The following is a 22,201-nucleotide window of genomic DNA, read 5'->3' as shown; positions in this document are numbered from 1 at the left end:
ATACACACACACATGCATAAAAATCATCACTGTGAACCCATCCTGAGGATCTATTTAAGCCTATTGGAAATTTGGAAACATGCAAAGACAGCAGATGTCACAGAATCGAGAAAGGCGTTATTTTATTGACTGAAACCGAATTAAGAGACAGTTGGCATTTTGCGTAAAGATCCATAAAAGAAGAGACGTGAATCACAGATTGCCCACTACAGTCCCTCGGCACACACACACGCACACGCACACACACGCACACACACACAAAACCATGAATTAAAAAATAATTTATGAATGCACCAATTACAATTGTCTGTGCTTTACATCAATGTCAAGTTGCAGAAAACTACGACTATATGTATGAATAACGCTATATTTCCCCAAAAAGTGAACATTATGAGCAATGCTGAGTTGATTGATGAGTGGATTGATATAATTTCAATTAAGGTTTGAAGGGAATAACATACAGCTGTTGACAGTGGTTTAAAACAAATAAAGTACAATACGTAAAGGCATTCCGTTGAGTAGGTGATGATAAGGTAAACAAAATCAAAGTATCAAGCGAAAGACCGTGTGAAAATCTTTGATGAGGTCATTTCCCCATTTACTTTAGTACTATATCTTCATCTGTTGGTCAGGTTGTCATGACTTGAGTTGACCAAAGGAAGGTCAATACATTGGGCGAAAAAGGCTCATTGAATGCAAATAATATTAATAAAATCTGTTTAGTTCATCTTACACACTCCCGTTTACTTAAGTCGATAGGGCCATTTACGAAAACAACACCTAAATCAACCAGCATTATGAAAAAGGGCATGGAGCTGACACAGTAAACCAACCTAAATGGCTTCAAGTAAAGCCATCTTAAACTTTATAAACAAAAATCCTCAAGGGCAGACAACGAATTGTGAAAAACTTTTTTTTCAACCTCAGTGAAAAAAATGAAGTCAAATTAAAAAATAAAACTATTTAACTCCTCAACTGCTACCACTGTGAGGCTAAGGCTGCTGCCAGTGTCCATGAGGTTCTGCCATTTTGTTGATGTTGGCGTTGTTGTTTCCCTGCTGGGAGGAGATGCCCAGCAGTCCCTCCCATGTTGACAAACTGTCCACCTCTACAACTCGTCCTTCTTCGCGGCTTCCTCCTCTTCCTCCTCCTCCTCTTCTGTGGGTTCCTCCCCTTCGTCGTCTCCCTGCTCCTCATCCCCTTCCTCCTCGTCATCTTCGTTCTCGTCTTCCTCATTGGCACCATCGGTATCCTTCTTGTTCTTCTCCTCCTCTTCCCTCGACTTCCTGTCCGCCTCCTCCAGATCATCCCTCATCTTCTTCTCTGGTTCCTGTTGGGGGAGAAAATAAGCCACTGTAAGGAAATGGAAACTCACAACAGCGCGTGTTGTGGTCCTTTTGAGGAGCTTCCAAATTTTTTAAACACAGGAACATCGTCTTCTCTAGTCAAAACCATTCATGGGACAGGAGCAGCGTTGCATGACAAGTTAAAAATGTTTCTGGCCCAATGCTTCCTTCTTTCCTGGCCCCTTGACTTCAAAGTGTTTGTACTCTATTGTGGAATCTTGAAGGGTGTCTTTGAGGGCTTGGCAACCATGAAGCTTCAAGAGTTCTACTGGGCCCAGTGAAACAGTCATTGTTTAGCCCTTAAAGTCGATCATGTTCACCTTCAACCAAAATATCTATGCACAATATTTCAAATGTATCTTTATAGCCATGCAGCCTATTTGGCCACAGCAAGTCACTACATAACCAACCCTGCTGTACTATGTACATCAGTATTCTAAGCGGCACTTCATTCAATGGCAGGAAATGTCACAGCCAGTTTTATGCAAAAACTGTGGCATGTGTAGAATACATTTTGAGTGAGCTCTTCGATGGCGTGTGGTAATATGAGTGCTCCATGCAAATTGATTGGCTGTTTGGGCAAATGAATGTCCAAGGAAATAAAATAATAGCTTTCGGCGGTCAAAGAGGGTTTAAGTGTATCTCAAGTGAAAGCATTACGCTGCTAACCGTCACTTAAGGACCAAACACGCATTCCATGCAACGTGTCACGTGGCCTCGATTTCCAGACACTCTTGTGACACTCATTGCAAAAGAGACCCTAACCCGTTTGCTAGGCCAATTGGTTGGCCCTTGAGCGGTTTCTAGAAAGATTGGCTGTGTCGAGGGGGGAGAACGGACAGCTCTGTGGTCTAGTGGCTTGCTGCATCCCTGGATCCGAATGCAAATTAAATGAGGGAACTTCATCTGTAAAAGCCACTTAGCATCAGTATTATCAAGCTGGGCTACCTTAGTTTTGCCCCAGGTTTCTTCCCCAAACTCCTCGGCTTCTTTGACGTCATCGGCAATCAGGAAGTTGTCGAAGATGGTGCCAGATTTTACCTATTCAAAAATGAATACAATAATATTTTTAAGGTACATGACTTGCCTTGGAAACAAATTACCATTGGTAGACAACACTTAATAATAACTTGATAAATTGGGATTGTGATCGAATAACAATGGCTATTCCACACAGATCCGGATGGTTTCAGGAGCATCTTTACCTGCCACAAGTCAAGGCCCAAAACGGAAATGCTGTCAAACTTGTACATGGTGTCGTCAGCAGAGTACTCTGGGTTGTCGATCTCTGGGTGAACCCAGGATCCCTTGAAGTCGGGGTTGTCGATCTGCTTGGGTTGCCACTCGCCCTTGGGGAAAAAGAGGAACACTACAGTTAATACTGGAAGTGGGCTGCAGCTCTATAGCCCCACAATTTTTTTTTCTGTGTGTTTCAACTAACCCATTCTTTCAATTACACCTGCTGGGAATGTATTTGAGAAATCTCTGCATTGCTTTTTTTTATAGTGCTAAGCAGAATGATGAAGCACCTCTTAAAAACAAGAACATGAATCAAGGGGGAAAGTGAAACACAGCGGGTTGCAGCGAACAGCATATCAAGCCCCTGCAAATGTGGACCCATGTCTACGATGACAACATAACTTGCACAAATTGACACCCTCCACCAAACTTCCTTATGCCAGTAACTAAGCAACTGGACAGGAAACAGGAGGCAGGTGCAAGCATGGTAACCGCTGACGACCATCATTTGGAAAATAAAAGATACAAACTGGCTCAAGTGTGGGTGTGGGGGAGGGGGGACTTTTGTTATCATCTAGTATTACTTAGCTACACCTTAGACTCTGAAACACTATCCCTGATTGCCCTAAGATTTATTTTGACAGGAGGTGGAAAGTCAAGGTCCTCCCTTTTCCACCCCAGAGGAAATCGGCTTACTTATTCTAAAAATATAGCAGGATCTGGGGAGCATTTTATTTTGAAACACCTTGCTCCCTACCTTACTCCAACTAATAATTCATATTTGATGGACTACAGTTGTAGAGCAGCCTCAGTTTACTTTTTTATTCGAAAAATAAATCTTTACGTGGCAACCGTCACAAGTTGATTAAGTCACTTCCCATACAACTGGGGCAGACGGGTGTACCTGGTACTCTGGGTTGGCGATCATGGCCGGCTCCCACTCTCCATCCATATCCTCGTCCCAGTCGCTGGGCTTGGTCGCATCAGGGTCGGGGATAGTCTCAGGCTTCTCCCAGTCCTGCAACATATTGATACAGTGAACCCTGATGCACCAATCCCATTATGGCCTCATACTTCTGGCATAGGTTATTCTGTTTTTCTCCTGAATTGGTTCAAAGAGGCTCGGTCAACCCCAAGAATTGGTGAACTATAACATTCTACTTATGACTAGCGTGACTGATTTCATATAACATTTAATAATAGATATTAGACACTAAAATTATATACTAATGCAGCCCTTTGGCCTACTTGAAACTTACATCAATTAGACACTTTAGATACTTATGTACAATAATGTAGGATTCATAGTAAAAGCATATATTTTCAATAAAATTAAATCTGTTGTCTGTACTGTATAATATTACGACTTATATTGTGCATATACTTCAGTATAGTTTTTGGGAGTTTATTGTCGTTTTAAAATGTTGATCTCTTTTTAGGCCTAATTTTACTACTATTATTATTATACTACTATTTCCTGTACTCCCATACAACCCGTGAGTGAGTGCCGCGTGTCTTCCTACCTCGGGCTTGGCGTCGGTGGGGTCGTCCATCTTCTCACGGTCATCCCAGTTCTCTGGTTTCTTGGCCTCTGGGTCCTTGATCTTCTTGGCGGGCAGCATGTCCCAGTCCTCCTCCATGCTGCCGGACTCCACCTTCTCGTTGTCGATCTTCACTTCGTACGTCTGGTCCGGGTTCAGGATCAACGTGTACAGGTGAGTGAGCTCGTCATCCTGGATGGATGGAGAGAGAGAGGGCAAGAGAGACAGGTGAGAGAGAGAGACAGAGACAGAGAGAGAGGAGTCGAGAAAACAAGATATTTAGTGGGATTGAACTAAAAACCCAAAATAAGAATCTGAATATCACAGAGGGATGAATCCACTGCACACCTTCCATTTATCTTGTCAAGAAAAATTTAGAAAAGAGTGTTAATAGACATCTCAACGTTAGCCTACACACTCTTTCTTGGAAAGACTATAATGGGCGTGGTCTGAATCCCCGCCCCCCTCCTTGCAGTTTTGTGCAGTTGGTACTTCCTCAAACTGTCACAGCCTTTTGAGTTGACGGTAGTTGGTCACCCGCTTGGGTATGTAGCCAAGAGGGTAAATAGACTCCACCCATTCAAGCTGCTTGAATAGGAGGAAATATATGGAGTGATTCTACTTGAGATTTGATGGACAAAAATAGTACATTCTGTTGTCTATCACTTTAATAAATGGGTGAAAAGGTGTGAAGAGAGGGTTCCATTTGTTGTCTCAAGTTCAATAATGTGTAATAAATCAATAATGGATGAGAATATTCTATTCTATGCATGGTATTGATGTTTTTGGAGACCAACTTTCGAAATGTTTCTTGAAGAAATTGATAGTTTCATGAGGCATCCCCTTTAACAAAATAAACAACAATTAAAATAGATACCTTGCATTTGATGTCCTTCTTAATGAGGTGGTTCTTTCCTTTGTAGTTGAAGATCACATGCACCTTCTTTGTGCTGTACCCACAGATGTCAGGTCCTGCAAGAAGAGCAACACACAAACCAGTTAAAATGATTCAAATAAATTGTGAGTGTAAAAGGAAAAGAAAACATGCACAAGAAAGATCAATGTTTCAAAGTCCCTTCTTTCTCAAACAGGAACCTGACTCAAAGCACACAAATATGCACAGAGCGTCAAAAGCGTACCCGCACACCCACACTCACCGAACATGATGTAATACTGAGAGTCTCCATGCATGTTGGTCTGGTCTAGGTCAGCGGGGAAAATCTTGACGTAGCCACCCCCACAGTCTATCTTTTGCTCATGCTTCACCGTGAACTGGACCACCAGGGGCTTGCCCTCATTGCTAAACGGCTCGAAGCGGCTGGACACTGCATAGAAACGAGCGTCCTGGCTCGTCTGGACACCTTAACACAAAAGTAGTAAAGCGTTTTGTTTTATTCTTACCGACATTCATAGTACATGTATAAACAACCACTTTCTGGTTGCATCTTTATTCATTTGCATGTGGTTATCAACCATTCAAAAGGGTTTCACCCCTGCTGCACCCAATGGTGTTGTCTTTCTTGGAGTCAGTGTGCTGCTCAACAGAAGGACACTTGTAAATGCAATATGCAAATTACCTTTATCTGCCTCGGCATCGCCAAAAAACTTGCCAGCAGTCAGCTTCCACACACCATAATCCGACTTTTGCTTGGACTCAACCCACCGGCTCTTCCAGGCATCTGAAACGTAACATTCCGCCCCATTTAATAACGACATGTTTACTGTTCTTCGACATGGTCTTGTAATAGTAGTTAAGTGGGTTACATCTTCTAAGGACACTAAACTCCTGCCAGAGCCTTTGACTTGTAACTGAAACCAAAAGTGAAGGCATAGAAGGTAATGAGTTAACATCAGGTTATAATTGTGTAATGTTGCTTGAACAACGACACACGGAAGTGTATAAGTTACATTACAGTTGAATACATTTGTGACAGTTTGCATTCACTCATATTTTGTAATAACGTTAAATGACCTATTCTCGAACCACAGGTCTACACGTAGGCTACTCTATACGCCCTTCAATGTGTTAGCTTAGTTCCGTAAGGTGTGATCAACTTATCAAACATGTTTATCATGTTTCTTCTATCAAATTGAAAAGGAAAATCGTCAAATGTTTTAGTTGTGTGCACTTTAAAAACATTCAACCCACTACATAATGAATTGGTACTGTACCTCCGTCCAGAAACTGTTCCTTGAAGTGCACAGTAGCCTCGACAGTGATGGCTAACGATGCCAGAAGGACGACTGCTGCGACGGCGAGCTTCATGGTTTGAATCTTCTCCAACGAATGACAGGTAAATCGAGCAGCTCCGGTCTTAATAAAGCAATACACCTTCAAGGAAACGCAGCACAAGAAAGGCTTTACTATCTATTCCTGCACAGATGGCCGCAGGTGATTGGACTAGAGCTTCGCCAATGAAATGAGACCACGAGTTATTTTTCGGAAGTACTCGGATTACATCGAGGGCCTCTCGGAAAATCGCAGGACTTCACCCCCCTCCTGTTCCCGTCGTAGCTCCCATACCCCGTACCAGCCACAACTTCACAAGTTTATACAGACGCTGCTGTTTTTGATGTATATCATTATCTACGATGTACCTCATGTCACCTCATGAAAACAATAAGCTTTTAAACCCAAACTAGCGTTGAAATATATTTATTTTTACAACATACAATGTAGAAAGGGACAAAACAAAAACCATCCCGTTATTCAAATCAAAACTCATAATCAGAGGCAGGAACTTGAATAAGCGTTCTAGATAGCCATGCATTTTATGACATGCAAACATACAGATTCTTTCCCACAACATCAATTTGCATTAAGTATATTATGATAGGTCATGTGCACAGTGAACTAAGTGGGTATGAGTTAAAGTAAGAAGACAATTGCCTTCACAATACCTTATCACGTAGGCTGAGAAAACCTTTCAAATAGCATTTGCAAGAAAGCAAAGTACCATGCAGTGACCGATGTGCAAATTTTTTTGCATCACACTCTTTGTTCGTCACTTATAAGCTTGCCGATTGCTGTTGCCTTGATTATGGTTTGGCTGTTGTTGTTGTTACTATTGTTGTTTAGGTTATTGTTTGTTCTTATTGTTATTGATTGAAACTCCCTTTTTAACGGGTATACGTATATCGCATACGACGAGGTCCGCGAAAACTGTATGTCCTCCCCGCTTTCCGTAGACGCGTCGTAATGATGGTCATTTGTAAACAACAGCACACATTTTCTCGCCATGGAAACTATGGACGTCTAATAATAACATCAGTATTCTTTTATAGTCACTAATGTTTTGATCCATTGTTTGGCTCCATTTTTATTTACGATTTGCGTTCAAATCCCATTTCACATTGCCAACACTAAAATGTTTTTTGCTATTTCACCGGATGATTCGAGACCCCAGTATTTCTTACTAGTATTAGAGCCAATATTTGCTAATAAGTATGCTCATTGATATATGTACATAGAGTGATTTTGCTCGTTACAATAATGTGGAACCGTGACGGTCGAAATTCAGCGTTGGTCCGAGCCCAGGCGCTGCTCTCTGCGAAGAGAAACGATGCAAACGCCACCGAGCTAACGAATCGGTTCCAACCTCATGGACCTGAAGCTCAGGCATATGGACATACAGTGAGCATTTGGTTTTTACTGTTTTTGTTATTTATTGCGAAGATAACTTGTACAGAGACTGCGTTTACGGGGGATTTCTTTTTCTCAGGGTCCTGGAGGAGGGTCAGTCCAAAAGAGCCGCTTTCCCTCGAATACACACATCTTATCACTGGACCTGAGTGACCTGTCCTCTGTCAGCTCAGTCACAGAGCATGGGGAGAAAACCAATACAAATAAGCAGGGCAGAGAAGTGCTTTCACCTCAGGTACTGAATAAAACGATCAAACTGCCATTGTTGTTCCGTGATTTTATCCATTTGGTTATAAACTAAGGAAATGAAACTTAGGAAATAACTGTGCATCTGTATGTTTAAAATTTCTAGGATTTCAGAGCTTCAACCTCACTGGGTGAAGGAGGAGGAGGGCAAAGGTTTCTGAAGAAAGCTATACCAAAGGCCATGGCTAGCACCCAGTCCCCTCAATTTAGAAAAAATCAAACTCAGCATCCCCCAGAACGCGGGTAACGTAATACGACACATGATCCAATCACATGATCATAACACAGAGGTACATACGATTATAACTTGAATGGTATCATTTCACAATATTTGAACAATGCTGATTTAATAGAGGGGACATCAACAGGGGCATCTTGTTGCAAACGTATCTATATTATGTCTGCATTGTATGTCTGCCTGTCCAGCATATATTGCAACCAGAGCTAATGCAGAGCATGGGGAGTTTTTCCTGAACCTTTTTGTAATTTTTGCCATCCTGCTCTCATCAGATTTACACTCATTTGGACCGGTGACACCTTAACCCCGATAAAGGACTTGATGCAAGTCTGTGCCTATTATCTCCTGCTTCTAGGTTTGTGGCTTCTTCCCAGCAGGGCTCCCAGAGCGCCGCCCTGAGCAGGTTGGCCACCATTGAGGAGCGCATCCGGGCCCGCCAGCAAGCCCAGCAGAGCACAACCCAGGGGCGTGCCATGGAGGGGAACCCCAATCACACCGTACCTCCAACAGCCCCCAACCCAGGCCCCTCTCCCCCCCATGGACACTCGCCGCCGGAGCTCCCCTCTGCCCCCCTGTCGCCCCAGTTGTCGAGCAACGACCCTGGAAGTCCCGGGAAGCGCTTCCTAAAGAAGACGTCAGTGCTTGCTACGGCCGGCACCAATCTCAACTATTCCCAAGGGGCTAAAGTCAATGTTGAAATCCCTGCTGCTGCTGACGCCGGCTTGTCGGTTGGCAAGTACAGAAGTGGCAGTGCTGTGAAGCCCAGCGTGGTGAAGGCTGAGCCGGCGGCAGGAGATGGCCGCGGAGTTAGCCTGGACAGTGATGAGGAGAGTATGAGGAAACTGTTGGGGGACTCGCTAGACTCGATGGAGGACAGACATAGGAGATTACCAATGAAGACGGTGGCAAAGGTAGTTAGATGGAGAAGTTTACATGAATTCTGCTTGTCAAACTTTTGTGACCAGAATCTAACAAATTGAGTTTGAACAATCAAGGCATACAATTGATATCTGTATGCCTCTGGCACACCGCTTATCTGATATTGGGCGGGTATTTCACGATAATGTACAGAGGAGCGGCCAGTGGGTGCGCCGTTGATGTATTTGCATAAACAATCAAGATGGCTGTCAGTAAGGTGTCAGACGTTTTATTATTCTGATGGTTGTAGGTCTATGCAATTGACTCCGGAGGCATTTTGGTCTGGGCCCGTCAATGTTGATCGAAAATTAACTAGAATACACATTTGGGAATTGGTCTGGCAATGACACACCTAAACCCTTTCCAATAACAATGTTTGCATTGTCCTCCTTCCTTCAGGATTCTAGGGAGAAGCCTGACCCCGCTCCCCTTTCTCCCCTGGGGGGGGCCTCCTTGTCTTCTGCACATAGCCCCCTGCAGCGCTCCCTGTCCACCCCGTCATCGTGGGGGCGTGGGGAGGTGCACTCCCTGGAGGAGCTCTTCCCCCCGGGGCCCGGGGGTTCGACTGAAGAGGAGGGGCCACACAGTGGCAGGAGCAGCAGCATCTCCTCAGAGGGTGAGGGGAAATAAAGTGTCAACACAGGCGATGCCGACACAATATTGACATAGCGGTGCCTTATCTGTTGAGACAAAGGATTTGTCTGGCACATCTTTCATAAGCATCACACGCAACAGCTTTATAAGTAAGGTGTCATACATAAAGATAATTATAGTACCGTAGTTGGTAGTAGTAGCTAGTTAGAATATATGATAAATGTATGATTTATGATACAACACAAGATACAAAAACTGTTTTTTAATTATTAATTAATTCAATAAATCTTTACCGTATGCATCCGTTCTAGTAGGAGAACCAGGTAAAAGCCTTTTTAATGTTTTGCATGCGTTTGTATCCATTATATTAATTATAATATATAATATACTGTATATTTTGAGAGACCTATTATGAGGTCTTGCATTGGTTTTTTGTCAAACTCTATGATCCTTCTTCTCCCAGTAGATTTCAAGTTCAACATCATGTCTTTGGATGACTTTGTACCTGATTTTACTGTGGAAACAAAGCAGGTAAGGATGATCAATACAAATACCGGTGTTATTCATCTTTAAAGGCACCCAGTGCAACTTTCGAGGCTTAAAAATAAACATTCAATTTCTAGTCTTTTTTACACGTAGTAAGTTTCAATAACTCCATACCATTACATACCGTCATTTAAGCAGCAAAGATGAGACGTCGTTGTGGTGAGAACTGATACAAAATCGATAACAACAACAATGCCGCCATTTTCTTTATTTTTTGTAACCTACAATAAATAAAGCAGGCTTCCAGTCAATGGAAAAATGGCTTTTTTCCCACCGGCGATTGTTGTTGTTTACGATTTTCTATCAGTTCTCACCACACAACGACGTCTCATCTTTGCTCCTTGAATGTCGATATGTAATGGTATGGAGTTATTGAAACTTACTACGAGTAAAAAAGACTAGAAATTGAATGTTTATTTTTCATTGAATGTTTACATAAAGTTGCACTGGGTGCCTTTAAGTCAAAACCTAACAACAATGTTGTTTAATGCCACTCTAATTCACGCAATTCGCCTCTCACTCTCTCCTTCCCGACCAGAAGGACCATCGACCATCCAAGCAGCACAAAGCAGAGGACCGTACGTGGACAACACAACCACCGGAGGGTAAAGAAGAGCAGCCGGGAGAGGAAGAGGTAACTGGGGCAGACTACCACAGTGACTTCGAGAGCCTAAGCATTAGGACGGAGCACGACCAAAGCCCCAGCGAGATCTCAGAGCACCTTGGGGCAAGTCCCGAAGACGAGGCGAAGAGGAAGAAAAAGACGCAGAAAGGAGATGACCTCTCTGAGATCTCGGGTGACGGAGACGGCTCGCGTCGGGAGGGAGGCGACGACCCCTACGACGACCCCTACGCCAGTAGTTTCTCCGACCGCAGTCCGAGTGTGGCGAGCAGCTACACCTCTGGCTGCTCCGCGCAGTCCTCGTCTCGCACCTTGACGCCCAGCTCCAGACGCTCCACCGTCCAGGGGCGGCCTGGGAGAGAAGCAGCCACGCAAACACGACCCGACCCGCTGTCCTACGACTGGTCCGCAGGTAACCATACTCCCCTACATGCTAAAGTAGACCCTACTATTGCAACCTAGCACTCTGCTAGGCTAACCTATCACACTGCACAACCACCCCATCATCTGCCACCCTGCTAGGTGAAACGTAGCACCACATTAGAGGAACTAAACAGCAAGTGTAAGAAAATAGACGCCTATACACATGATGCCTCTATGGTCAAACGTACAACAAAAGTATTATTTGTTGCAGTACTTCTAAATGCGTAAACGCTGTATGTTAGATAATCATTGTGGTCCAGTATGTTCCTGTCATGATACAGCTACTGCCTCTTTCCCTCTACCATCCTGTGTTGCTCTGACTTCCTGTCCTCCAGGTATGGCTGTTCTGGGCCCTGCGGTAGGCATGGGTTCCGTGGACCCAACCCCCGTGGCCAGTCATACAGTCGGTGCAGAGGCCCTTGAGGGTGAGTTGAGGACTACAGTAACCCACCCCCAATGTTTGTCAATCACAAGTGGCTTCCTCCTCAAGGCCTGGTGAAACAGAAAAGGACGCAAGCTGCTGTAGACAAAGGAACCTAGGCAAACCTGTCAGAAACAAAGGTTTCGTTCCACAGTTTGACCCAAAGCAGACGGGAGGTCTGTTGATGCATGTTGATGTGTTGAATTCCATTGTTCACAGAAAGTCTGTGTCCTCCTTTTACTTGACCTGAAAAATTATATTTATATAAATATATGATATATATTGTGATATATATGATTGCAATAATGATATGAAAAAAAAGCTGGTGTGTACTATATATGTAAATGCTTTAACAAAGGATACGATTTTCCTCCCCATGCTGAAATGCATTGTGGGTTATCCATGCGTACCTTAGTACTGGGTACTGTAGAACAACGATCATTGCATATTATGTGGAAATAGGATTTTTGACTTCACACTTGTCTCTCTAGAAAGGTGTTTGCCTGTGAGGTTTGACATACAGGAAACATGTAATGAATAGTTTAAAGCTTTTTTCTCAAGGCCATTAAGAAGTTGTTTAAACGTTTCGTATCATTAAAACAAAGGATGATTTGATACTCTATGTTGTCTTTGGGTGTCAGAATGTTGCCTTGGTTTACGGTAAGTATTACAGTTAATAGTTTCAGAGAGTAAGCCACTTGACAGGTTTAACTGGTTATATTCAAGCCATTCCTAAAAGCGTGTTTAAAAGGGGTGTGTGTGTGTGTGTGTGTGTGTGTGTGTGTGTGTGTGTGTGTGTGTGTGTGTGTGTGTGTGTGTGTGTGTGTGTGTGTGTGTGTGTGTGTGTGTGTGTGTGTGTGTGTGTGTGTGTGTGTGTCCTCCAGCTTTAACCTCCTACAGCCCGGCAGTGTTTGCCCTCAACAACATGCTAAGGCAGCAGCTAGCCATGACCCGACAGTTTGCCCAAGCCAGCAGACATCTCCACAACAGTGTGGTGCAGGGCCTGGGTCCGGCAGATTACACCTACACAACTCTGGAAGACACCAAACAAGTATGCCCAGCTCATATTGTTCATTTAAATACATTTGGCTGAAAAGCTGCAACGTCAAATCGTCAATTTCAGCTAACTGAACTAAGCACACAAGGAACTCTGCAAATCAAAGAAATGAAATGTTATGTAATATTTCAAATACCCAACTTTTCACATGTAATTCACATGTTCATAGGTCTTTGTGTATTCTCAGCTCTCAAGGCTTAGAGGAATGATGTTGCTGGTGGTTGATTGAACAAACGCAGTGATGATTGAGGATTATGGGTGTGACTTGTTTGACAGGATTTTTTTAAATTCCACAGACAATAGGGCTGATGTGACACTAATGCTTCTGCCTCTTAATGAGTTTCTGAGAAGGCACTGCATTGAGCTAGGAAAATATACCCACCAATACTTTTTTTAATTGATAAACATTGTTGTGCATGTCCATGTCCATGACAAAGAGCCTTTGAAAAAAAGGTGTGATTGTTTTGCACCAAACAACCAGTGAAAAAAGCAGAGAACAGAATATTTTAACAACAACCATTCTTTCTCCAAATATAGTTCATCCGCAAGCACAGGCCACCCAAATTGACTGTGGAGCAAGCATTGGAGGAGGTACTGCAGGAGATGAGAGACTATCACTATATCTGACCAAAATCACCCCAACACATCATCAATAGAAAATGTTTACAGCTAGCTGATGTCTGATAGGGGATGGCGAGAACATCCTTAAAAGAATAATAATGTATTAAAATCTTCAGCCATATCAAAAGATTATTTTTACCAAATGTCATGCGTCACACGGCGTTCATTATCATTATTGATACTATCTCAGTATCTCACCAACATTTCACCCACGCTCCATCAATGAAAAAGTTTGCTGCTACCACTGACGTCTACTAGGGGGCGATGTGAGACTTTAAAAAATAAATAATTTATTAAAATCTTCAGCCATATTATAAATCATTTTTCATGATCATTCAACCCAATGTCCTACCTCACACGGTGCTCATTATCATTTTTATCTATATTGAATTAATTGCGTAATTAAACTTCCACATTCAATGTGATTATGCCATGTACTGCTCCTGTTTTGACATACGCACACAAAACAAGAATGAAAGTATGATACAATTCTATCAAATCATGTGATGGTTATTAGTTGGGTGATATAAAGCCTTTTTTCTAGAGTAATAAGTATTCTAATGAGACTGGACATTTTTAGGTCTGATTATCAAATTGTTTATATAATGTAGCACCTGGGATGCATTGCATATCACCAGGAGATTTTTTTTTACATCAAGCGCTAAAATTAACGTGACAAAGTGTATATAAATCAAATTACATTGTTTGAGAGTGATTATTGAAATCATGTAACTTATAATGTTGAAATGGATGTACAATGTTTTTCACCAGGAATGCTATTAAAATACAATTCTGATATTGTGCCATCTAATGTTTACAATATACTGTGTTGAAGTTTCATTGAATTTCTTGTTCAATTTCTACATATCTATCTGCTATGTAGAATAATATTCATTCCATTCAAGGAGTTGATTACACCTAAACATCACATTGCCTTATTTAGACCTTATTACTGTGCAACATGTCCAATAACAAGACATTCCTGAGGGAGGTAACAAAAAACTTTATTACAAAATAACATGTCGACAATCATAAGACATACACACTTTACTGAGTACTTTCAAGTGATTATAAGTGCAATGCATAAGACACTACTCAGATAAGACAGCTTTTAAAAAATGCCTAGTTAAATCCCAAATGTGGTTAACTTGTAGTGGTGGTGGCGGCGCAGCTAATTGATTAGATAGAAAGTGTTGCATGATGGGATTGCAGTTCCATGGTCTGGTTTCCAAGGCACAGAAGCGGTTGGCGGGGTGATGAGTGTGTTCAGTAGGGATCGTTGAAAGGGTAGTGGGGGTGCTTTGCATCCCGGGGCACACTCTTTCCATCCACCTAGAAGACGACAAAACACAATAGTCACACACACACACACCCACACACTATTAAAGAAAAGCTACTTAACTAATTGTTACAATTCTGACGCCTCGTGCCCACTGCACCGTCGGTCAAAGGACTGGGAAGGCGTGGCTGACGGATGGGGGAGGTTTCCAGGGTCGTCAGAGCCCGAGTAGTGTCACAGTGCTTTAATTTGCATACGTGTTCTTATCGGATGACGGATCCGTCGCTGCCGAAAAAGTTGAAAATTTTTCAACTTTTTGACGGAGCCTTCAGCGCACGGATCCACAATGCATTGCGCGTCCGTCCCCATTCAAAGTCAATGGGGATCAGTCAATGGACGGAGGTAGTGGGCACGAGGCGCAACACCCGCAAACTTTGGATTGTTCTGGCTTGCTGGCCTTATTCGTAACTAAACAAATTGAAAGCTCAAAAACGAACCGTTTTATTCGTGAACTTCAACCCTAAATCTGACCATTTGCCCAAACTCTGGATTCCCTAGGTCACATCTATAGAGTATTGAAAGTATATTTGTGGAATACTGCAGACATGTCCATGAAGAAGATATATTGGCATGCCTAAACATCATCCTTTTCAATTATTTTACACCATTGGTTCAGATAGTTTGCGCCTTGTTTGTGTCCATCAGCCTGTTCTAGATAGATGCATTGTTTGTCCAAATAAAACCTAAATCGCCTGCAAACAGATTGTGCAGTAAATTCATAAACACATTACAGTTAAAATAAGGCAAATGATGCAAATAAACAATCAGCGTCTATGAGCCCATGTTGCTTACTGTGATAGTTGGTACAATGTATCGCCAGTCCCGGTGCAGGTCGGTTATGCTCTTCATCTCTTCTACTTCGAGGCTGAAGTCAAATATCTGATCCACATAGAAAAAACATTTTGATTTACTACATTTTTATAGTTTGCCACTGGGACAATGGTCATGATGATTTCCTGCCTGAATGCGCTCATCTCCAATGATAGGTCGGCATTACCTCGATGTTTTCTTTGATGCGAGACTCTGTCACACTCTTGGGGATCGTCACCACTCCTCTCTGTGTTTGCCACCTTATAGATAAAAACAAAATCACTAGTTTAATGTCGAGAGAGAGAGAGAGAGAGAGAGAGAGAGAGAGAGAGAGAGAGAGAGAGAGAGAGAGAGAGAGAGAGAGCCCACCTCAGGATGATCTGAGCATGGGACTTGCTGTACTTCTGGGCCAGAGCAGCTATGACCGGCTCTTCTAGCAGCACGGGTTCGTCCGGGTGTTTCCACGCCCGGTCCGGGGAGCCCAGGGGGCTGTAGGCCGTCAGCACCAGTCCTCGCTCCCGACAGTGGGCCAGAAGCTCCACCTGGTTCAGGTACGGGTGGCTCTCCACCTGTCATACACAAGTAAAAGTAGGCAGACAACTCAACAAACTTCAGAATGGCATTAGAAATCAAATGAACAGCTCTAAAAAATAAAATGAACTCGCATTGGACTGAACTACAACTGGGAAAAACTGGGAGGAGCTCAAAAACTTCTTGCACAACTTTAATATATTACAAAAGTCAAAAAAAAAATTTTTTTAAAGTCAAAGCTTTAAAGATGTAATAAAGTTATAAATCAATTGAATTTAGGCAAAAACAAAAACAACGCCGAATGAAACAAGCCGGTAATTAATACTACTTACTCACCTTATCTAAGCCATACTGTGGTAGCTCTGTTAAAATAGTGCAATTGACTTAAAGTGCAATTCCGGTGTAAAATGGATTTGGGTTATGTTTTGTATGATGAACGAGTTGAAACGAGTTGAAAGGTTCGTTTTGGAGCACAAAAATCGCATATAGACGCTTTCTTCAGTTGGCTGTTTTAATCAGATTCTGTCAAAACACTATAACCTTGGAACGATGGGGGCACTGGTTATGGTAAAAACTAAATCGCTATTTTAAACCACTTAGAAGGCTAAAAGTAGGCAGACACTTCTTTGGCAGTATAATAAGGGTCTTAAAATATAAAACGAGGCATTGAGAACTTTGTAAGTGTACAGATTGTTTATTAAAAAGGACATTTTATACACACAATACCATCAGTAGATCACCCGTCAACGCCATTTTGTTTTAAAGACTCGATAAGTAGATTGGCGAACACAGAGTTTGCGTGTTGCTGACGGATGTCACAATCTCTGCGTTCGTCAATCTATTTATCGAGTCTTAACAACAAAATGGCGTCCAAATCCATTTTACACCGGAATTACCCTTTAACCTCTCCCCCCCACACACACAGCCACACACATCCACACACCTGAAGGACTGTGGGTTTGATGTTGGCGATGGAAAGGACGTCATCTATCTGGCGGCTGTTGAAGTTGGACAAGCCGATGGCGCGGACCAGACCCTTCTCCACCAGTTTCTCCATGGCAGCCCAGGTCAGCTTATAGTCAATGTTGTCGTACAGCAGGGTGCCATCCTCGCTTCTAGGGAACGGAGCGTCTCCCCGTCTTGGAGAACAGATAGAAAGAAGCTAGGGATCCATGCAAAACAATAGCACTGAGCATCCTCATCATGAAGTACATGTCATACAGCTGCATTCGTGTGCAGTTCAAGGATGATAAACAGTACAGTTTCCTGTTTTACTTTACTAAAGATTGGATAAGTATGCAGGGTCCGTTTTATGGGACCCTTAAAACAGCAGAGTCTAGCTGTGTCTAGGGTGTCGGGACTTCCAGGCCAGTCCCTTATCAATGGATGTTTCACTTCAATTTGGTTGGCAGTATTTGTCCACTGCATTAGCTGACATACACAGAGATGGGTGCTTACTGGAAGCCGTAGGGCCAGTGGATGAGGTAGAGGTCCAGGTACTCCAGCTTCAGGTCCTTGAGAGTCTTCAGCAGTGAGGGCTCCACATCCTCTGGGTGGTGTCGAGTGTTCCACAGCTTGGATGTCACAAACACGTCCTCTCGTCTCAGGGCCTGCCGCATGCAAATGGTCTTATATCAAAGTCAAAACCGAAAATAGTATTTTTTTTCTTTAAAGGAGAAATATTATAGTGTTTTCCCAACAAGTAAACATAGTATTTCAGTTCTAGAAAACATGTTTTTTAAGCTGTTTGCTGGAAATAGCTTTTAGGAAAAAATATCTCGCCTACCACTATTCCCCTCTGTTTCAGTCCTTTCAGAATGTGCAGTTTCTGGTGTCTGTAGCTTTAATGCAAATGAGCTGCTGCCCATTGACCAATGAATTGTCAGACTGAACCACAGCATGGAGGAGAAGGGATTGTTGCCATTTGCGAACTCCTAGAGCTCTATATCTATATCGTATAATATAATCATAATATTATGTATGGGTATTTATATAATATTATATCTAATATCACTGCCAAAAGCTATGTGCGCCCCGGATGATATTATGAATCATAAACACTGCGTCTGATGTCTCTGGCACCTCCACAACAAGTAAAGACCCGTAGTGGGGGATATCTTGGCCATTGTTGAGAGGAATTGGGGGAACTTAGGCCTTGACTCTCTGAAGTCCATGAACCCCGACATGGAGGAGAAGGGGATTGTACTCCGGGAGCTGAGCTGCCGGACTTGCTGCCGACCTCCCCGCGCCGGAGCTGCCGGACTGCCGCCGAGACCTACCCCCACCGGACCTGCCAGCTTCGGCAGCAGTTCAACTCCCGGAGTAAACCCGCCGGAGCAGCCAGAAAGCTTCGACCGCAGTTCAGCTCCCGGAATATACCGCCGGAGCTGCCGCCGAAGCTTCAGACGTCTTTGACGGCGGCCAGACGAAGCTTCGGCGGCAGTCCGGCGGGAGTAGCTCGGCGGCAATCCGGCAGCTCAGCTCCGAGAGTACAATCCTTTTCTCCTCCATGTCTCCTCCTCCGGACTGCTGCCGAAGCTTCGGTGGCAGGGATTGTACTCCCAGAGCTTAGCTGCAGGGCTGCCGCCGAGTTCCCCCCACCAGAGCTGCTCGTTCGCTGGTCCACAAAATCTTAGCTATGGTCTGATTGGAGGGGAGTAGGGAAGTGGGAGGTAATATTCAACTGTGCCCCCTTCCTACGTAGGAGGGGGCGCCGAAACTGACTCGCTCATTTGGTAACTGTAGGCGGGGTACTTTCAGAAATGCATATCTCACTCAAAAAATCATGTTCAGACTTTTTTCAACGTTTGTATTTGTGTGGGAGCACCAGAGACCCAAAAACAACACCCAGCGAAAGTGTTGTTTTCAAAATATGTCCCCTTTATAAACCAGAAGGTCTAGGTTTAGATGACTGGGTTCAGTGTTCACCTTGCCAGAGCCTAGCGTCTCCTGCAGAGCTTCTCCGATCTCCACCTCATTGCCATAGATGACAGCGCAGTCAATGTGGCGATAGCCCGCCTGCAAGGCCCAAATGACTGCTTGCTTTACCTAGACGAATGGACAGAATGAATAGCCATTCAAGACAGTTTCATTGTATACATTGTTTGCTTTACTACTGTGCATAAACATACCTTTCCTGTTTCACTTTTCCATGTTCCCAGTCCTAGGAGCGGCATCTTCCGGCCCGTGTTGAGAACTGCAAAGTCATTCATGTTTCTTTGGAATACCTATAATGACAATGGGTGTGCCACTTCTTAATTTCCCTTCGTCCAACCTTACAGACACTTGTCAGGATTACAATTAGGGCATTTAGCAGACGCTTTTATCCAAAGTGACTTACATCGGTTAATACACACATTGACACACCAGAGAGTGTAGGCAGAGTCAACCATGCAAGGTGACAGCAAGCTTGTCAGGAGCAGTTAGGGTTAAGTGCCTTGCTCACAGATCAACACTCAGTTAGGAGGAGGTGGGGAACGAACTAGCAGCCTTTCGGTTACAAGACAACTGCTCTACCTCCTGAGCTAAGTCATGTAACATATTTTTAAACCACCTAAATACTGTGAAGTATCCTTGGGAATACCGGATGTTAAGTCGTTTATATAGACAAGTGCATCTGAGTCATAGGTTAATTATATATATAATATATTGGCTTATGTTTCACAATCAAATGCTCTTGGGAAATGTTGGATTTTCATAAAAACTATAGAAGGAGATAACCTTTTTTTGGTGGATGGAAAGCATTGCAAAATAATTCTTATTTGGTTTACTATAACAAGGTTTAAAATACAAATAAAACCATGGGGAATGTATTGTGAAATCTGTCTCCGTCAGCAGAGTCATCACATGACAGCAGAATATCCTAACCCTTACCTCACTAAAGGCGAACTATGTTTTATCTATTTAGCAAATTTGGTTATATATCGGTTATACAAAATTAGCATAGACATTATGTGAGAGATCAAATAAAAATACATTAAACCAATCATACTCCTGTCATATATAACCTCAGTGAATAAATGAACATAACTCTTTGATAACGATTACAAAATGTAGTTTATATTTACGCGTCCACGCTGCAGGTTAATGTTATGAAGTGGATGAATGAATGAACTTACATGCCTTCTGCGATCCATACATAAACGATAAAACACACTTGACATGCTGAGTCTAATAGCCTGCATGGTCGTCGGTTGCCTGCGAACCAATGCAAATCTCTGCACGATCGGTCAACTTTCCTGCTGAAGTAAAATATAAAAATGAAACACTTACTGTTTAGCTTTTTTAAAGAAATATGCACATTCAAAGGTTGATGCCTCACGATCCTGCCGCTCACAAAACGTATGCAGCGGTTTATCCCCCCAGATGTTCATAAACACAACTTCATTTCATTTAGCTGACGTTTCCCTTTCCGGGTGCTTCATCCGGTTTGAAAACAGCGTTGACACGGGATTAATGTTCCGCTTCGAGTTTGTTTCATTTTTAATTTCATTAAAATATGTATATATATATATATATATATATATATATATATATATATATATATATATATATATATATATATATATATATATATATATATATATATATGCTCTTACATTTTACACCGAAACCGATAGCGAATGAAAGCAATCTATGAATTTAGAGTTTGTATCCCTCGACCCTCTCCGTCCCAGGTACTTCATCATGATATCAAACAAATATGCCTTGTACTGCATTAACGGCAAAGTGATTAAAAAAAGTTCACCAATGTCATTTAACGAGAGGCAGCTTCGATCTTTTTATGTAGTTTATACGAAAGCGAATACTAACTTTCTTTCTCGAATGAGTCACAGCAATACGGACCATTACTGAACTCTAATGGTAAGTATGTGTAACAACACCACAGTCAGTTTCATGGCCTCCATGGAATTGCAAAGAAGTTCAAACATATTGACAAACTTTATTTTTTAAATCCTGTAGTTAAAGGAGACATATTATGGTGTTTTCCCAACTAGTTAACATAGTATTTGAGCTCCCGAAAACATGTTTTTGAAGTTGTTTGCTGGAAATAGCTTTTAGGAAAGAAAATCTCGTCTACCCCTCTGTTTCAGTCCCTTCAGAATGCGCTGTTTCTGGTGTCTCTAGGTTTAATGCGAATGAGCTGCTGCCCATTGACCAATGAGCAATCAGATTGAACCACAGCATGGAGGAGAAGGGATTGTTGCCGTTTGCGGACTCCTGGAGTTCTATATATGTATAATAAAATAATAATAATATTATACATGTCTAATACATCTAATATCACGGCCGAAAGCTATGTGCGCCTCGGATGATATTATGAATCATAAAGACTGCGACTGACGTCTCCGGTACTTCCAAAACAAGTAAAGACTCGTAGTGGGGGATATTGGGGGAAAGGAACTTTGGCTTTGACTCTCTGAAGTCCATGAACCGCGACATGGAGGACGAAGGGATTGTACTCCGGGAGCTGAGCTGCCGGACTGCCGCCGAGCTCCCCGCGCCAGAGCTGCAAGCCTCGGCAGCTGTTCAGCTCCCGGAGTACAACCACCGGAGCTGCCGGACTGCCGCTGGCGGCGGCCGGAAGGCTTCAACGGAGGCCGGACTGCCAAAAAAATCGTAGCTATGCTGATTGATTGAAGGGGAAGAGAAGAGAAGAGAAGTGGGAGGTAATATTCAAGTGTGCCCCCTTCCTACGTAGGAGGAGGTGCCGAAACTGACTAGCTCATTTGGTAACTGTAGGCAGGGTACTCACAGAAATGCTTATCTCACTCAAAATTCATGTACAGACTTTTTTCAAATTTTGTATGCGTGTGGGAGCACCAGAGACCCAAAACAACACCCCAAATCCCAGGAAAAGTGTTGTTTTCATAATATGTCCCCTTTTACATAAACATTTGTTAAAATTTTGTTTTATTTTCAACCCCTGAAAGCCTCATTCTACCTTTGCAGTGAAAACACATTTTTCGTAGGTTTTTCGCCATTTATGTAGTGTGGCAACCCCCCGCCGTCGGGCTTGGACGAACCGTGCCAGCACCCTGAACAGCGCCCTCTCCCTGCACAGGT

At 42.9% G+C, this 22,201-nt stretch overlaps 3 protein-coding genes and 1 long non-coding RNA gene across 9 annotated transcripts in view; 2 read left to right on the top strand and 2 right to left on the bottom strand.

The window, feature by feature from the left end:
- LOC132469563 (uncharacterized) overlaps nucleotides 1-22,201 on the top strand; it is a 241,675-nt gene that overhangs the window by 52,531 nt on the left and 166,943 nt on the right. The gene's annotated exons all lie outside the window — the stretch shown is intronic.
- calr3a (calreticulin 3a) lies at nucleotides 98-6,515 on the bottom strand. The gene is made up of 9 exons (XM_060066722.1): nucleotides 6,299-6,515; nucleotides 5,704-5,805; nucleotides 5,284-5,487; nucleotides 5,004-5,098; nucleotides 4,109-4,318; nucleotides 3,490-3,603; nucleotides 2,552-2,695; nucleotides 2,295-2,387; nucleotides 98-1,330 (listed from the first exon to the last, which is right to left on the bottom strand). Exons 1-9 carry the CDS (start codon nucleotides 6,390-6,392, stop codon nucleotides 1,109-1,111), a joined length of 1,278 nt encoding a protein of 425 aa, XP_059922705.1. The 5' UTR covers nucleotides 6,393-6,515; the 3' UTR covers nucleotides 98-1,108.
- c12h19orf44 (chromosome 12 C19orf44 homolog) lies at nucleotides 6,952-15,543 on the top strand. Of its 4 annotated transcripts, none has more exons than XM_060066718.1 (10): nucleotides 6,952-7,760; nucleotides 7,849-8,004; nucleotides 8,122-8,258; nucleotides 8,609-9,164; nucleotides 9,571-9,787; nucleotides 10,232-10,296; nucleotides 10,853-11,345; nucleotides 11,692-11,781; nucleotides 12,662-12,828; nucleotides 13,372-15,543. In XM_060066718.1, the coding sequence occupies exons 1-10, from the start codon at nucleotides 7,620-7,622 to the stop codon at nucleotides 13,459-13,461; spliced, it is 2,112 nt and encodes a 703-aa protein (XP_059922701.1). In that variant the 5' UTR covers nucleotides 6,952-7,619; the 3' UTR covers nucleotides 13,462-15,543. The 4 variants fall into 4 exon arrangements, with proteins under 4 accessions (XP_059922701.1, XP_059922699.1, XP_059922698.1 ...); XM_060066716.1 differs by having other exon boundaries at nucleotides 10,229-10,296; XM_060066715.1 differs by having other exon boundaries at nucleotides 6,954-7,760; nucleotides 10,229-10,296; nucleotides 10,850-11,345.
- akr1a1b (aldo-keto reductase family 1, member A1b (aldehyde reductase)) lies at nucleotides 14,439-20,564 on the bottom strand. Of its 3 annotated transcripts, none has more exons than XM_060066725.1 (9): nucleotides 20,408-20,564; nucleotides 19,267-19,362; nucleotides 19,064-19,183; nucleotides 17,594-17,763; nucleotides 17,079-17,274; nucleotides 15,974-16,173; nucleotides 15,792-15,864; nucleotides 15,587-15,673; nucleotides 14,439-14,787 (listed from the first exon to the last, which is right to left on the bottom strand). In XM_060066725.1, exons 2-9 carry the CDS (start codon nucleotides 19,345-19,347, stop codon nucleotides 14,722-14,724), a joined length of 993 nt encoding a protein of 330 aa, XP_059922708.1. In that variant the 5' UTR covers nucleotides 19,348-19,362; nucleotides 20,408-20,564; the 3' UTR covers nucleotides 14,439-14,721. The 3 variants fall into 3 exon arrangements, with proteins under 3 accessions (XP_059922708.1, XP_059922706.1, XP_059922707.1); XM_060066723.1 differs by lacking the exon at nucleotides 20,408-20,564 and adding an exon at nucleotides 20,254-20,386; XM_060066724.1 differs by lacking the exon at nucleotides 20,408-20,564 and adding an exon at nucleotides 20,254-20,383 and having other exon boundaries at nucleotides 17,594-17,745.

This window comes from Gadus macrocephalus, chromosome 12 (genome assembly GCF_031168955.1).
Source record: "Gadus macrocephalus chromosome 12, ASM3116895v1".
In the NCBI taxonomy this organism is placed as follows: Eukaryota; Metazoa; Chordata; class Actinopteri; order Gadiformes; family Gadidae; genus Gadus; species Gadus macrocephalus.
This window is presented reverse-complemented; position numbering and strand designations above follow the sequence as displayed.